This window comes from Pteronotus mesoamericanus, unplaced genomic scaffold, assembly GCF_021234165.1.
Source record: "Pteronotus mesoamericanus isolate MK-2021 breed Mesoamerican mustached bat unplaced genomic scaffold, CSHL_Meso_final contig_221, whole genome shotgun sequence".
Taxonomy (NCBI): domain Eukaryota; kingdom Metazoa; phylum Chordata; class Mammalia; order Chiroptera; family Mormoopidae; genus Pteronotus; species Pteronotus mesoamericanus.
Genome location: NW_026555092.1, coordinates 3,946,391 through 3,963,749, shown reverse-complemented (window position 1 = coordinate 3,963,749; position 17,359 = coordinate 3,946,391). Strand labels below are relative to the sequence as shown.

The 17,359-nt window shown below is 47.5% G+C and overlaps 1 protein-coding gene across 2 annotated transcripts in view; it reads right to left on the bottom strand.

Annotated features, from left to right (window-relative positions):
- The window catches only part of NIPAL3 (NIPA like domain containing 3), a 32,714-nt gene extending 15,661 nt beyond the window's left edge, over positions 1-17,053 (bottom strand). The window contains exons 1-7 of one of the 2 annotated variants that reach the window (XM_054571729.1): positions 16,949-17,053; positions 13,595-13,927; positions 8,190-8,258; positions 6,714-6,885; positions 4,089-4,148; positions 3,372-3,517; positions 180-276 (exon numbers count right to left, since the gene is read on the bottom strand). In XM_054571729.1, the coding sequence (XP_054427704.1) occupies positions 180-276; positions 3,372-3,517; positions 4,089-4,148; positions 6,714-6,885; positions 8,190-8,258; positions 13,595-13,687 (637 nt within the window). In that variant the 5' untranslated portion in view covers positions 13,688-13,927; positions 16,949-17,053. Of the gene's footprint in view, positions 1-179; positions 277-3,371; positions 3,518-4,088; positions 4,149-6,713; positions 6,886-8,189; positions 8,259-11,054; positions 11,110-13,594; positions 13,928-16,948 lie in introns of those variants that run through there. The other variant, XM_054571730.1, reaches the window with a different exon arrangement.
- Positions 17,054-17,359: the final 306 nt, after the last annotated feature.

Genomic DNA, 17,359 nt, shown 5'->3' with positions numbered 1-17,359 from the left:
TGTGCATTGCTGATGCCAGTTTCCAGCACATTCATGGCACTTAGGAGACTCGGTATTTAAACAAGAACGTTGAACACAGCCAGTGACGTGATGGAACTCATGGGAACTGCCTCCAGCCAGCAGGGACCTTCCGGTGCTACGCAGTGATGGCAGAAGTCATTCACCCGGGGCCCACTTACCCAGTAACGCCACCAAGAGAAGAATCACGACGATGTTGTTGGCATTCTTCTCCTTGTAGAAGTACAGCAGCAAGCAGAACAGAATGATCTCCACAAGCTATGGAAAGCAGCAGGAGGGGGTGTCAGTGGGGGCCACAGAAAGGGGCGAGACCGGGAGCCTCCGGCGGGCTGGGCTGGAGGTTACGCGGCTGATTTCATTAGCCACAGACCCTCAGAGTTGAAAGGGCACTGAAACACTGAGCACCCCCCAAACTACTGACAGAATCCTATGGAGAAGGAGGGAACGCTGAGTGAATCTCTTGAATCCCTGGACAGCACCGAGGGGGCTTTTGCTTCATGGTTGAGCTTTGAGGGTGAGGGGTTGGCCTCACATCTGCGTTGTCTTGGATGGATAAGATTCATTAGGCTGAGATGGTCTCTTCCCATCATTGCTCCATGGGTGCAATGATCCACGGGTGACCCCGCTAAAACTGGGGGTCAGTCAGAGAGGGAGACACTTGTTCACTGAGAAGCGCTCAGTGAAGTATACAAGTATACATACCCCTTCCCCCTAACTGGGCCTCCAGTGTGTGTGGCTTTGTAGAGTAGAAAGAAGAGGGCACTAGTGTCTGGGAGGCCCAGGTTTGGACTTGGATCAGCTTCTAAACTAGTTGTGTGACCTTCGGCAAGTCACTGAACTTCTCTAAATTCAGTTACCTCCTCTGTGAAATAGGAATGAAAATTTATACCTTACAGAGCCATAATTAAAGCTTCCACCTAATGAACATAGAAACATGCCAGGTACAATTCTAAGCATTTTATCTATACTCAAGTAATTAAATCAGAACAATAATTCTATGAGGTACTATCACAACCCCAAGCTAGTAAATGGCAGAGCTGGGATTTGAACCTAAGCTCCAAGGCCCACATACTTTTCCGCTAAGCTACACTGCCTGAGGACAGGTAGCCATGTGCCTGGCATTTGCAAGGCTCTCAATCAGCAGACTCACCGTTAAATAATGGCAAACCTAAAGTTTGAGAAGTTCCCGCCATCTTGGATAAACAACTCATCCTTTCTACTCCTTAAAGGCTCAGACACGGAGCAATACTTTCCAAGAAGTCAGCCCCAGCACCCAGCAAAACTAAAGCAAAACAACTTGACAATGGTTCAGCTCCATTTGCCTATTCCAACCTCCTACCAAAGTTTATTTATTATAAAAACCAATGCAGAAACACTAATGGGCACTTTAAAAAGAAAATTTTAGAAAATTCCTCATGAGAGACCACAAAACACAGCTGTGTTCATTTTCTTGTTTCTTCCTGTCTTTGTCACAGTGAATGCATATTTTATCTACTTGCCATCATAGTCAACGCACAATTTTGTATTGGGCTGCTTTTAGTTACCATAAACAATTTTCATGTTTTATGAAGTTGTCATAATTATCTTTAATGGCTGCAGAATAGTCCATCGGGCAGATGGAGAGTTATTTAACATTCCCAACCAGCATGTGTGCATCCAGGGGGGCCCTGATTTCTCGGCCGTTCTTCACGACGCCTAAATGCAAGCTGGAACAGCACTTGGCACTCTCGCAAGATGGTGGCGTAGAAGCTGGTGCCTCCTGATAGACTGTGAGTTCAGTGAGCAGGTCTCATTTATTTTTTTTAAATCCACAGTGTCTGGCACGTAAAAGACACTCAAAAGTATTTACTGAATTCGATTTGGCCAAATCTTGCTAGCTGGCAGCACCGTCTCAGTCACAATGAAAGACCAACTGAATCGGTCACTGAGCGTCTGCCAAGTGCTGGGTGGTTTCCACGCCATCTCGTGTCCCTCCCAACAACCAGTCCAGGTCCGGTGACTTGGCTTCCAGTGAAGTGACCTGGCTAAGGTCAAGCAGCACATATGGATTCGAGCCTGTGTTCAGGGTGAACCTTTTCCTGAAGAGGTGGGTCTTTGGCTCTGTCCTGCAGACATGCCTCCCCGCCCACCGCGTGACCGCAGGGGTCGGCTGGCGCTAGGGACATGACACAGCCCTCATCTTAGGGAAACCTGTTTCCTGCCTTGTGGGCAATCTGAGGAAAAGTGAGGTTCTGAGGCCTCCAGAGCAGTCGCAGGCTGCTCCCCTGAGAGGACATAGTGAATACCATTGTCACGAGGCCACGGTGAAGGACGGTGGCATGTGAGGCCAGGCAGGCCCGGCTTCAAGTTCAGCTCTGCTCTCGTGGGATTTGGAACAAGTGCGCTAGCCTCCCTGAGCTCTGGTTTTCTCATCCAGAAAATGGAGAGAACATTTACATTATAGTGTTGTTGGGAAAATCTGAGATTATACCTAAAAAAGTGTTCAGCGCAGTGCCAGGCATGGAGCAGGAATACTCATATGCCAGAAGCTTTGGCGAACACCTCAGACGTTTTCCTTGGCTGGTTTATTTGCAGACTTAACTCGGGATGTAACTGGGGCAGAGAGAAGACTGAGCTTGAGCAGCAGTTTTAGGAGATGTTTCTAGTGTCTCCCATTTCTCTCAGCTGTGTGATACTGAACAAAAATAAATAAATAACATTTTATAATTGTTGAAAACTTTTACTTACTTTCTTACCATAAAAGTTTGAAATGCTCCCTGTAGAAATTTAGGATGACACATAAAGACAAAATAATAAACAAAGTCATAATTCTATCTCCTAGAGACAACTACTGATGGAATTTATTTTCCCATCTAGTCTTTTATAGATACATTACATGTGCATCCTACAAATACCTCTAAAAAATAAAGTTATCAGTGGCCCTGACTTATGCGGCTCAGTTGGTTGGGCGATGTCCCACAAAGCCAAAGGTCACCAATTCTATTCCAGGGCAGGGCACATGCCCAGGTTGTGGGTTCGGTCCCCGGTGGGAGCACGAATGAGAAGTTGGTATTTCTCTCTCACATCGATGTTTCTCTCCCTCTCTTCCTCCTTCCCTCCCCCGCTCTCTAAAAATAAAATGAAATACAATAAAATAAAATACAATGAAGTGAAGTAATGTAGACATTACTCAGGACCTAAGAGAAAAAGCATTTCCCGTGAACTATATACTCTCTATAAGTGCGGTCTGCGGTGCTGTGAAATACATCATGATTCATGTGAATCCCCTCGTGCTGGGTAGTCAGGTTTCTGGTTTCTAGGACTCAGTTCCTTTCCCCAACATCTTAGGCAGAAGGACCAGAGGCTTCTCTTACCATGTACAAGAGAAAAGGCCAGCTCACGAGGTGCCTGGTGATGTTCTCGCCAGTCATCTTCTCGTGACTGTTGGGTGCGAATGTCACCAGCAGGTAGGTGCCCACAATGGCCAAGCCACAGCCGACAAAGGACAAGACGTAGCGCCCTGCAGGGAAGGGGAGGCTGTCACAGGGCTCACGGCAGGTGGCAAACTATGACAGGTCAGCTGTGTTGCCCCCAAAGCACACACTGCCCCAGATTACAGAGTGAGGAAGTAACTCTGGGTAAGCGTTCCATTCCGTAAACCCAAATGTTTTCTTGGGAGACTGGCGGGAGATCTAGGTGGGAACCAGGGCACATGGGGGCAGAGTTCATTTGGCTGCATACCTAAGCTGCATGTTCTAATTTAGCTTTTATGAGTAATAAAGTATAACTTTCTGATTGCCTGTGTTTGACTTCCATGTATATTTCCCATTGTTTCCGAATGCAGTTAGGGAAAGGGGGTGCCTTTTATTTGGCTTTCTAAAACCCCAACAGTAGATGCTCAATAAATATTGATCGAATGGTTTGGGAACCACTGATGAAAAAAAAACCCCAGTTCTCCTGATGAGAGGGGAATTTAGAACCACACTGGGGAGTGGGAAACGGAAGATCTCTACATTGGGGTGAGCTCATTTTATAAGGAGAAAAAGCACAAGCACAACATTAAGAACAGGGGCTCCAATCAGTGAACTTACTCAGAAAGTCTTTAGGTTTCCATTTTTCTTTGATGAATATGATTCCTATGATGGCGCTAGCTATAAAAAATAAAACACGAGGTAAAGAACTGAGGCTGCCATCAGCCAGGAGTCCCTTCGCCCATGCCCACTGGGCTGTCTCGCCTGCGTTGGTGTTTGGCACTCCCTCTCCTCTCACTCGCGCTCCCCAGAGCTCAGGCCCTTCTGTTTCCCTGATACTCCATCTCGGAAAGGGAGGTTCCCTCTGAGCCTCCCCGAGGATTTCTTACAAGACCAGGAACACTGGGTGTTTGTTGAGTGCTTGCTGGGAGACAGGCAATTTACTAAAGGTATTTCTGGTATGTTCCCCCTTTGATTTGGGTACTATTATTATTCCCATTTGAAAAATGGGGACACTGAGGCTGAGAGAGGTGAAGGACCCACTAAAGATCATGCAGCTGGAAGGTGAAGGCTGGACTTGAGCCCGGGACCGTCAGACGGCAGGGCTCTTGCGCCTTGTACTGCGATGTCTACTTCTGATATTTTCACCCTGGATCTTGTTTCTCCCTGACTTTCCGCATTTGCTGATGTGCTCAAACTTCCTGTGACTGCCATACACGATGGGGCTGGCATGCACTGAGAACAGACCTGGATTACTATCTCAGTTCTGCCTCTTCTGGCCATGAGTCCTGGGAAAAGAGTTCACCTGGGTCTCAGCTTCCAAGTCTATGAAATAGTGCGCTGGATCGAGCTGGCATCAGCTGTGGATTGCTAAATTTCGGGAAATCATTGGTAGCTTGAAAACAGCCACAGTGGGGCTGTTTACGACATATAAATCAGAAGCACTATGAAGCAGGTCTTCCTGTTCTCCCCGCCCACTTTTCTGACCCTTCCTTCCTCACTTCCTTCCTTCCTTCCTTCCTCCCTCCCCTCCACCTCTTCCTCTTCTTCTCTCACTATTTCTGAGTTGATTTATCAGCACACCATTGAAAACACCTACCTCTCTGACAGCGGCAAATCAATGAGCTAATATATGTAAATCATCTGTTACACAGTAAATGCTCAATAACTGGGCGATTATTATTACTAAAGTAGTTGGAACAGTGACTGATGAGTAATACGTCCCAATAAATGGTGGTTATTATTATTTTTAATAGTATTTAAAATAATACTGGGTGACTTGAGAAGCTCTAAGAACTTCTTAATTTCCAGTGGTGATAGTGGAAGTCCCATCATTATAATTCAACCCCTTGTTTGGGAGAATTTGATTATTTTATTTTTATTAAAATTCAAAGACTAATATTTAATTCATCTGGTCACTCAGTCACTTATTCCTCTTTGTAAATGAGGTTCTGAGAGCCCTTTGGCAAGATCAGCAATGGGCAGAGGACAAGTGTAAATAACTATAGGGGCTCGGCAAACGTGGGAAGTGGGCCAGACCCGAGACAACAGGGAAAGGCTGGCACTATGGCCAACTACCTGCCTCAATTAAAGGCATTCAAACTATATTTTTAAAAAAAATACTGTGCAGGAAAGAACACGTTTGAGGACCTCATTTGTCCTGTGGGCTGCTAGTTTACCAACGCTGGTCAAGAAAAGAGGCTCTTATCATAGTGTCAGCGAAAGCCAGCTCCTGGTAGTTGGCAGCGACTGCCTGAAGCTCCGAGAGTTCTGAGGGCCCGTCCAGGCTCGCTAGGAAGGAATGCAGTGATTGATTAATGATGTCTGCCTCGGTGCAGGAGGGGCATGTAGTTGTTATGAATATGCCAACCCTGGGGTAGAAGGGGCCCTTTTAATTCCATGCAGAATAAGATTCAAAATATGACTTTCTCCTTTAAGAGCAGGGAAGAGCTTCTAGGCAGTGTGCTACTTGCCAGCAAGATGGAAAGAAACATTTCAAAGCAAGTTCATTGTCCTTGCTCCTATGTACAATAAGCTATAGATCAGTAGTCTACTAACATCTTTTATTTAAGAAAATAATTATTTTCTAATTCTGTTTTATCTGTGACCTCACGGATTTTAAAGCTCCTTTGTCTTTTAGTTGGTCTCAATGTTCTGAGACACTGGTTCAGTGATTATAGAAGTCATAGGAAAATGGCGGATGAGGTTAATGATGTTTTTAAAGTGGTATCAGTTGATGTAAAAAGATCAGACAATAAGCTGAATTTCTTAGAGGTATAAGATATCTGAACTCTATAAGAGCTTAGATTATCTTGACAGTGTTAGAAAGAGTGGGTTACAGTTTAGCTTCTTTCTGTAGTAGAAATAAAAAGCAATTCTGATAAACTTTCTGAATCTTAAAACAGATCCTGGAGTCAGACAGCCCAGTTCATACCCCTGCCCTGCTCCTCAACAACCATGTGGTTTGGGGACATTAACTTCACCATTCTGTGCCTCAGTTTCCTCATCTGTAAAATGGGGCTAATAATAGTATCTCCCTCAAAAGGCTGCCAGGAGGATTCGGAGAATTAATATCCATAAAGTGCTTAGAGCAGGGCCCAGTGTGAATGAAGCCCTTTGTAAGTGCCAGCTGCTATTACCCAAGCAAAAGCAGGTGTGTTTAAGAGCAGCTTTGATCACTGTGGTGACGCTGTGGTCACACAGGCAATTAGTCCCTGGGGAGGAATGGGGACACCCTGATCTTACCTATCACGGAGACTGCGCCGAGGGGCACGATCAGCGAGAGGGGAGCGAAGGCATAGGAGGCGAACACGCCCAGCTCGCCCAGTAGCATCAGGAACAGGCCCAGCCACCATGTCTTGGTCTTGAAGTAGGCCCGGGGGTCCTTGGAGCCTGCCAGCCGGATGTGGCAGTACTTCTGGAACAGTAAGTAAAACAATAGCGACCTAAGTACTCGTTATTCTACGACAGTAGTTTTCACACTGGCTGGCACACCTTAAAAGTTCCCTGGGAAGGTCTGAAAAAAATACAGGAGTCTCATCCTCAGAGGAGGTGTGTATTTCTAACACACAACACAGTTGTGAGCAGTCTTGGGTGGCAGCTGCGGTCTGAGGACCCCCACTTTAGCCTGGCCTCAGGCGGACCTCCTCCCTCTAACTGCGATGCCCAGGAGCCCCCACGTTTGGGGCGCCTGCTTGGCTACGTGCTCTTCTGTAGGAGTGTTGGCATCTCTGCTGGGCAGAACATGGGGATCAGCAGACTCTGCCCTCCCTCGGGTGGAGGCTTAGCCCAAGTATGGCCAACGCTCTTTATTCTGGAAATGTGAACTTGGAGCTGAGGCAGCGACCAAGGAAAGCTGGGGGGTCACGCTGACTTGGAGGGCCAACGCTGCCTTTCGGGGAGGATCATGATGGAGGCTGCACAGCAGCAGGTACGGAAGCAGGGATGCTGGTCTGTAAAAAGAAGAGCGTGAACCAGACAAGTAGCTAGCAGGCCATGCAGCCTCAGAAACATGTCTACACATATGTGTACATGGGAGCTGAGATGCACATGTGTGTTTACACCCTTGCTCCAGGGAGGGAGAGGGCTCACCGCCAGGGAAGGGGAGTTGGCCCCCCGTTGTGGGCTTATTCCGTCCACAGATGGCAAGACTTAGTCGGGGTTTCCCGGAAGCGGTCCCTGAAACAAGGTCTTGGGAGCAGGGAGGTGATGTGGAGAGTGATTCTAGGAAGCGCAAGTAAGGGAGCGGGAAGTGAGACAGCGAAGGGGGAAGAGCCAATGAGGAGGGTATTCACGGGCGAGTTAGTACCATGAGCAAGTGGGGCTCAGTCCCACTGGGGACCCTCTGAGAACCCTGTGAACTCACCCAGACCCATCCCACCTGGGGCTGGTGCCTGACTCCCACCCGAACCCACTGAAAGCCCCAGGGGCATTATCCGCCGCCACCGCCACCCAATACACACATCGTGTTTCCCAGCTACACTCGCAGGCCAAGGATTTCTAAAGAATGGAGAGCGCTATCATTAGAGTTGAGGGGTGAGGGGTGGATGAAGTTGGGGCAAAGAATCGAGAGATTCTGAAAAGACCTGGCAGCTGCTGTCCCAGGCCCAGCCCACGGATGGAGTGGGCAGCATCGCGCAGAGCAGGGGCCACTGGGCCTGCACCAGACACCTGGCTCTCTACCTGTGTCTCTGCCCCAGACAGTGCTGCTGACGAACTCACCTGGAGGTTAAGTGCAATGCTCACCACGAGGTGCCCGAAAATCGCCAAAAGGGCGCCGATCAAGTTTTCCTGTAAGGGAAGTTCAGAGAAGCAGGCATGAGCTGGGCCTAGGCTAAGGGGCCCCAGGGCACAATTTAAACCCAACTGGTTGCTGCAGCTGAAAACCATCCCTCACAAAGCCACACCCCAGATCCCCTACTGGGGCAGACGGGAAGACAGGAAGGGAAACAGGCTGCCCTGCAGCCAGCGGACCAGCCAATACCATTCCAGGGAGGGGGTGGTGAGGGGTGAAACTAGAAATGAAACCTCACAAGGATAAACCAATCTAAGCAGCAAAAACATGGTTAAAAGGCTACTGTGATAACACAGGCTGATGCTCACGGAGCATTTACAAACGCCGGCAGGGCGCCGAGCCCTTTCTACGCATCGCCTTCCTGCTCTGGGCCGCACACAGCCTTCTGATGGGCACTACCAGGAGAACTACTGTTTGCACACAAGTTAAAAGGAGTTTATAGGTGAACAGACCAAGGCTCCGAGAAGTAAACTAACTTGCCCAAGGTGAGGATGGAAGAATTTGAAGCTGGAGGTATGACTTCCGCTCTCCTGGGGATAACTACTTCTCCAGACCGAGGCTTCAAGATAAATTAGGAAAAAAATAACCCCACCTTGTTAAGTGCTACCCTCCCACTGATGACACAGGCAGCTGAGGTTTCTTTAAAAAGCCCCATCTATAAGCATACTTGTCTCCACGAATAATAACCGGCTACAGACTCGGTTAGTAACAGCGTAACACAACTGACGCCCTGTCATCCAGGCTGTTCAAAGGGCTTCATCGACACTAGTGATGCCCCAATCCCTTGTGAAGTGGTGATTGGTGCAATTTTACGAGTATGTAGTCAAGCAAAGAGTTTGCCTCAGGCCCAGGGGTTACAGTTTGAACACACACCTATTAGCCACCCTCCATTGTCGGGCAAAGGGCAATTCAGGGTCAAGGCAACAACCAGCAGGACCCTTGACAGGAAGTTCCTCCTCCAAGTGTCAGAGCTCGAAAACTGTACAACAGGGCCGGCGTGGAGGGGGGTGGAGAGCCGTGCCCGGCCAGCTCCCGCCTCTGGACACCAGTGGGAACTTTCCCCGTCTTCGTCATTCCTCATTTTGCTGCGGAACACTCCAGGTGTTTTCGTGCAAGTTATTTGCAGTGTTAAGTGTTCATAAGGAGACAGAGGGATCCTACCCTGGGCCAGTGACTCTGTCCCTTAAGAGAAGGTGCTGACTGCAACAACGGTGTTCTCGCTGACGGGCAGCCCCAGGCCACCAGCTTCGCCTGAGGCATCTTTGGTTCTTGAGTTCCTTCACCCACAGTACCAGGTGGGGAGGATTCTTCTGAGGCAATGCGTAGTCGGATTTCAATTGAGGTGGGCCGGTGTTGGGGGTGGGGTGGGGGGGAAGGCTGTCCTCATTTTGAAGGCAAATACCTGGGGTGGGGGATGGGGGGAATCTCAGTTACCTAAGGAGGTCCAGCAGGCAGCCGAAGCCACAGAGTGAGCAAGTGGAAAAACCAGTCCTGAACACAGGTCTCACATTTTGGTCTCCCATGTACTACAGGCGAGGAAGTAAATGAGGCCGCCCAACGATCAGGAACCTCATATTTAGGACATACCTAGTCCAAATGGGGATATTTTGAGAAGGATGGGGGCTTTATTAATACATATGGACATGAGGCACAAACCAGGACTCTCGGTCACTGTACTCATAGCACAGTCTCTGAATGGGGAGTGTTTTTGGCAAGGGAAGTGGGGTGAGGGCAAAACCCAAAGCCACTTCTCTCTTTGCTTCAGCCACTTCGTGTGGACTTTGAACTTTGAATACCAGCGGACCTGGGCCAGGGTCCTGCCTCTGCCACTCGCTGCTGTGTGGCTTTAGGGGAATTACCCTGCCTCTCGGAGCCTCAGCTTCCCCTCAAAAACGGAGCTGCCTGTAGACCCTCATAGGGTTGTCATGTTATGTGGAAAAAGGCACATGTTGAAACCTTACATGACGCTTAAGAAACACTAAAACAGTTCTAGCTGTTACCATTATTTTTACAATTTTTATTTTTATTGTTATCATTACTATTAGCAAAAGTTCTAAGGACCCTTCTGGCTCTGATATCTCTGATCCGAGAATTGATCTTTTACAGCTACAACTCTGAAAGAAAATAAACTGTTCCCAGAAAAGCAGCCAAAGGTTGCAGAGGCAGGAAGCTTTGCTTGGATATCTGTATCCAAGTGAAAACGCAGCTCAAATCTCCTCTTCCAAGGTCTGCTTTACATCTGCCAACAACAACTTTTATTTAAATCCCACGGTGACAAGACCAGTCATCGCTTGTTATTGAAATTGACCTCCCACAATCCCTTGGGCTTAAACTGCTAACAGCTAAGTATAAGCACTCTGGCTTGCTCTGAGGGTTGCTCACACTGAAATACAGGATTTCCTAACCAGGCTCTGCTACATCTATAACCTGGTTTCAGGCCAGCTTCTGACGCTTACCTTCTCCAGCAGGTAAGGCATTGCCATGCTAACAGTTAATAACCAGCGTCAGGGGGAGAAGGGACTTCCCAGAGTGCTGGCATAATGCAGGCAGCAGGGCGGGTAACACCAAGGGCCTTGGCAAGGCACAGACTCCATTAGAACCCCAGCTTTACTCCACCTACTGACTGCAGCATTGGGCGAGTGAATGGACCTCGCTGTGTACCAGTTTCCTCAGATGTAAAATGGGATTATAATAGTACCTACCTTCGGGGGGAAGACCAGCACAGTCCTTATCATACAGTAAACACTCAACCAACATTAGTTACTGTTATTATTGTGAAGATGATTAACTACCATAGCAGTTGTGAATCGGCTCAGGAGGCGTGGATCAAGGACCGATCATTTCCTGCCAGGAGGACTGACAAAGGCTTCATGGAGGAAGTGATGCCTGAGCTGGAGCTGGAAGGATGGGTAGGATTTCCAAAGGCAGAAATGGGATGGTGTGGGTAGCTTCGGTTTCCTCTATGAATTCAGGTCATCTTCACGACCGCCCTACAGGATGGGTTCAAAACTGACCTCAGACGAGCTCCATGGCTTTCCCCAAGTTACAGTGCTAGAAAGTGACAGAGCAGGGATTTGAAGCCAGGTCTCTCTGATTCTAAAGGCCATGCCTCTAACGCCCTGCTGTATCTCCACTGTTGCACCAAATTCTGTCCTGCGGGGCAGGTACTTGTGGAAATAGCCTCCCCTACCTCCCTTTTAGGCTATAAGCTCCTTCAGAGAAGCGATATCTCAGCAATGTACACAACTCCCAGTGCAGGAACAGCTATACATGCTCAGCTGAACCTATATGCTAAGTAGAAGAAATTGAGGCCTGACTCTTTTGGGCTGAGGCACAGCCTCCAATGTCGATGACTGGCCACCATGCTGCCTCCAGGGTGGCTCAGTCTGTTGGCCTCTTTGACAGACCACCTCCCCCAGTGACCAGAATCCCTTCCCTGCTGGGTAGTGCAGAGGGCAGGGCTGCAACCCAAGGCAGGCTGCTCGCTCCTAACTCCATCCCACTGATAAAGTTGGACTTGGGGCCTCTTAATGTTTTCCTTGCCCCAAAGGAAAGAGACGATTTGAGGGCAGCCGGCCCAGCCCACGTGACCATTTCTCTCTGAGAGCTTCCCACAGTGATGGAGCCCCAGGAATCCTGTTTGCTGGGTGACCCCGCCTCTGGCCACCACTGACTGGGCCAATGTAGACACCAGTCAGATCTTCCCTCTTTTGAAGGTGGATATATGAGTTCTAGCACCTTCCCCACTGCCCTTCTAGTCCTTGGGTTTCATGAGCTCCCCTGTAGCCTTATAATAATTTCCCCATTTGCCTTAGCACTTCTGAAAGGGGTTTTTATTCCTTCCAACCAACATAGCCTTAACAAAATCAAAGGAAGGAGACAGTTTCCCTTAAAAACCCTTTTCCTTATCCCTAAGCAAAAATTTTTTAAAATATTTTATTTATTTATTTTTTTAGAGGAGGTAAGGGAGGGAGAAAGGGAGAGAAACATCGATTGGTTGTCTCTCACATGCCCCTAACCAGGGACCTGCACTGCAACCCAGGCATGTGCCCTGACCAGGAATCCAACCGGCGACCTTTCGGTTTGCAGAATGACACTCAACCCGCTGAGCCACACCAGCCAGGGGACCCCCAAGCACAATTAACTATACCTTCCTCTGCTCTCTGCACCTTAATGTTCTTCTTGATAACCACGAGGCGTTTCCAAGCCAAGTACCTCCTTCATGCCTAGCACTTGGGCTGGGTGCTTTTTCATTGATCCACACAGCCCTGGAGGGATGAGGGATCGAAGGAGGTATTACTACCACCATTCTACCCATAACAGAAGCTCTGACAGATTAAGCCATCATGCTGAAGGTCACTAAGTTAGAAAGGAGCAGAGTAGGGACTTGAACCCAGGTCTTTTTCCTTTTACCCTGCCTGGTATTTTAGATAGCTCACATCCCTTTGTTCATATGCTTGTCTCCCACCTCAATCCTTAAGCTCTATCGTAGAGTCACCAGGGATTATTTGTCTTTGCTTTGGCACGAAGGCATTACTATAATAAGTAACTGAATTAATTTGTGATTAAAATGGAAACATTAGAAATTTCGTCAGGGAGAGTGTTGTGTTTTCTTTGATTCTGTATTTGTCTATTTGGCATCCATCCATGGCAGGACCAATTGTATTAGTGATATTTTCTTATTTTCTGTATTCTTGATGCTCTGGCATTTGTGACCTCGCTGAGCAGGGACAGACTGCCTCTCACAGGCCTAACCATTCTTGGCAGAGCGGAGGGACATGCACTCCGGGATGTTCACTGCAGCACTGCTTACGGCCACCCCAAGGTAGAAACAATCTTAACACCCAACAGGAGAGGATCTGTCCAGCGAGTTCTGATATAGAAGCTCAGTAGATTACTGGACAATCATTCCAACTACATGCTTCCAATCACGAAATACTCCACAAACAAGGTTAACTGAAACAACCAAGGTCCAAAACTTCCTGTATAATCTGATCAAATTTGTAATACCAGAAACGGACAAGAAGCAAATAATACTGATGTATGAACTTAGCTTGTCTATGAGTAATGGGATAGGTAATTAAAAAACAAATCTTCTAAGTGTGACTGCGTTCCTTTAAAAAAATTTCCCTACCTCCCTATTTTTTTGTATTTGAGCTAGTGTTTCTTTTCTTTTGATTACACATTGTCCTGTGTGTGTAGAGAGCCTGCTCATGTCTGCCAGCGACAGGCATGCATGCCCTGGACGTCTCAGTTAGCTGAAGCTGTGCTGTGTTTGTTACTCTCTCCTTAGAGAAATATGAAATTCCAAAACCATAAAAAAAGTTCTTGCCTTGTAGGAGAAGGAGCCCTGGCTCTTGGGGTCGGTGCTGCTCGTGGGCGGGAGCTGCTGCAGGTGCAGGGCCGCGCTGTGGGCTCCGTCCATGGTGGTCTAGTGGCGCATTCCAGAAGCTGGGGCTGCACTAAACGGGACCGGAGCAGAAAGCCATCTTCCTTTGCGGTGTTCACCTCCTTCTACTGGCCATCTCTGTCTCACGCCGAAGCTGTCCTTCAAGGCTCTTCTGGCTGATTTACAGCCTTTTCCTCATCTTCACTCAGACAAGTGCCAATGTCTGTCTCTCCCGAGCAGACAACCTGGAAAGTGTTTCCCGATTCTGGCGGTGCTCTGGAGAGGGGGGTGGAGGAACATTAAAAATGCATGTACAAGGAAACATCAAGGCCAACTTTGTTACCTGAGAATACCATTAGGATAAAAAACAAACTGTCATGAGAAATGAGGCCATTTACAAAATTATATCATGCCTTGACCCCCTTAATAAAGATATGGCTCATCTGCCTCAAAATCTTTCTCCTTGGTCCTTAAAAATCCCCTATCCTCTCCTGCTCTACTTTCTTTCTCCCATTGTATCCTAATTTAAGTTGTACCTTTTCCAGGGGCTCCTGTACATAGTAGAATACTACCTATGTCTACTTCCCCAGGCCTCAAAAAAAAAAAAAAAAAAAAAGAAAAGAAAAAAGAGCCACTGCCATAAATAGGGAACCATCTGGGTTCTGACTTAGGAAAGAAAGAATGAGAAAAGTTATCTCCATGAAAGAGGGATGAACTGAGCTGATACCCAGGGTCACAGAGGTAACACTGGACTGGAAGGTGGAAGATCTATGTGACCAGCTCGCTTTGCCTCTGGGAGATTCGGGTGCCTCATCTATAAAGCGAGGGTAATAATGTGACCTCAAGTAAAACCAGCAATAATGGTAATTCCAGTTAATTTCATTGGACTGATATTTTCAGTGGGTCTCAAACTTTTCTACCAAATAGAGAAGAGAAAGTATGTCCCTCATGTTCTGGGAAGCTTGGCCTAACTGCCCCTATCCCGCACCAAAAATGTTAAGGGTTTCATTGAGGTCCTCTTATATTTTTTTTAAAAGTCATACAAATTTGGATTCTACTGCAAAGTCCATGTTTATTTTAATATACATATATTTTAAGTTGCTTTTAATCTGCCATGTGGTACTGGTTTTACCTTGGGCAAATCATTTAACTTTTCAGCTAGCTTCCTCTGCTGTAACATAAGGATAAGAACGTTCCTACCCCACAGCATTGCCATGAGAATTTGCTAAAATCATAATGTAAAATACTTGCATAATGAATGGTGAATGACTGGCAGCTGTTAATCGTATTACTTCTATTCTTATCAGTTTAATTATTTAATTTACCCATGAATACCCCTTCCTCTATTTTATACAACAGATATTTATGGAAGGCTTACCATGTGCCACTCGGACACAGTCTCTGCCGTGTCTCCAGGCTTCGGAAGGCTGCCTCCTGTCTTTTGGCAGCTTCAGTTTCTTCTGTTATCTAACGCTAGGCCCAGGAATGCTGGTTCCTGGTGTGACTAGCACTAGTCATATGTCATGGGGCTAACACTGTGTCTGGCCAGCATCTAGGAGACACCAGATGCAGGGTCTGGCAGAGGGACAGCCATGAAGACCATTTGGCCCAGGTGTCACTTTATCAAAGGGCCTTCAGAGGGGGTTATACTTCAGAATATCTATCGATCTATACACTACACTCATCAGACAACTTTATAACTTACTTCCCATAACCAGACCTCCCAGATTGTAAAGTCTTATGAATATTTATCATCTTGTGAAAAGCGAAATTATTTATCGCTTCACTTTTATGTGTGTGTGAAAAGCGTTATTGTGTTAAATGCTTTATTCCTATTTTAACTTTTTCGTACGAAAGCCTTAGGCAGAAAAAGTGGCCAAGGGTTCTCCCTACCTCAGCAAAACCCTTGGAGGCTTTCAACCTGGAGCCGAAGGGGCACAAACTCTGGGAAGATGTTTGCTGAATCCCCTGTTCAGTTGCTCCCTCCCCAGACCTAGTCCAGAACCTGGCATGGTGACCTCTGTATGTACCTACTCACAGCCTAAATAGGCAGGCTTGTTTAGCACCCGCTGCACTGTGGCTGCTTTCTAGTCGAGTGGTACACAACCCCAACTCCAGAGGTTCAACAGATACACCCAGCCCCACCTGCAGGATGTGAGAGAAAGCAAACAGACCTTGGAGACGTGCCAACGGGGTGATGGGAATCCAGGCCTGTTAACCTCCTCTAGACCAGCTAGTTTGCCCAGGTGGATGTGTTTTTGCTTTTGTTTGCGGTGATGGTTGTTGCTGTCATTTAATTTGCTTTTAAAAAGCAACTTCCCTCTTTGCCTCAGGAACACCAAGGCCTCTGAGGCACTGCCTACGGAAATGGGCTCTCCCTAGCTGGTAGGAGTTTGGACTAAAAGCCTTGGAAGAACACTTTGCAAGCTGTCCTTCCTTATAAGGCACACATTCTTTGCTTAGTGACTCCCTTTTCCTGACTTCAAAGCACTTTCCCAGGACTAACATATGCCCATGAGGCAAGTACCCAACTGTGTTGCCAGCCATCCCTTAATTCTGAGGCCCTCATAGTGAGGAGTGAGCACAGAGTTCCCACTCAAGAAAGGAAAGATAATTCACTAGGTGCTTGCTTCCACTCCACCCTGTTCACCTTATCTCAATGAATTACAATATTTCACCAACCCACAGAGCAGGTTTTACAGAGGAAAGAACTATAGTCATGGCTGCTAAGAGTAGGGTCTATATCAGAATTTAGCTCAATCTAAAAAAAAAAAAAAAAAGATAAAACATGCCTTTCCCACCTGACGATTCAGCTTTTCTCTGTTGACTGCCAGTTAGATGCCAAGTGCTTTTCCTTTCCCGGGGTTTTGCTCACTAAGGGGTTACACTCCCCAGTCCTCCCCTATTGAACTGGAAACTACAACTTCCAGCAGGCGACGTAGATCAGGAATACCTCCTCTTATTGCACCTGCTAACTCCACCATAGGCTATTGCCAGGAAGCCCGAGCCAGCGCGTATGCGAATAATTTTGGCAAAGTTATTCCATTTCACTTCCTGATTTGGTAAAGCCTGTAATCATCTTTATTGAGGCAAACCCGTGCCCCCGTCCTCTCACTCCTGATGCCAAAGTGGAAAAAATATTCTGAGGCAGTAAGGCTCACAGTGGCAAGGCTGGTGACAGCAAGAAGGAAGGGTAATTTACACTGGGGAACCTTAGATAATTACAGATGCATTCGCTTTTCCAAAAACGAAGAGTGAACTCAAGTTCCCCCACTATCAGTCTTAATTACTACTCACCGGCGGCGTTTTCTCCAAGGCCCACCTAACAGAGGTTTCAGCGAAATGACTTTGACTCTTCCCGCAACCGGAGGCACAGCCCCCTTCAATCCTTCCCCAATTCGGTGCTGCCTAGATCCAGCAGTGTTTTGCTTTCAAAAACCGTGACTTGATTTGTCCTGCCGCCTGCCAATCATAACCTGGAGGACACTTCGCTCAGGCAAATGGCTGCGAGGAGCAGATGGGCGGGACATCCCCTCTATTGGCTGCGCCGCAAAGGCTTGGTTGAAGCGTAGGACGAGAGATTTGGGAAGGCGGAACCCTGCTGGAGAGCATTATGCGCACCTAAAGAGGGTCCCCTCTACCGGCCACAAGAGGGACCTCGGAACACGCTCGGTTCCTCATCTCCCTCTGTCCCTGAGAGCTCAGGTG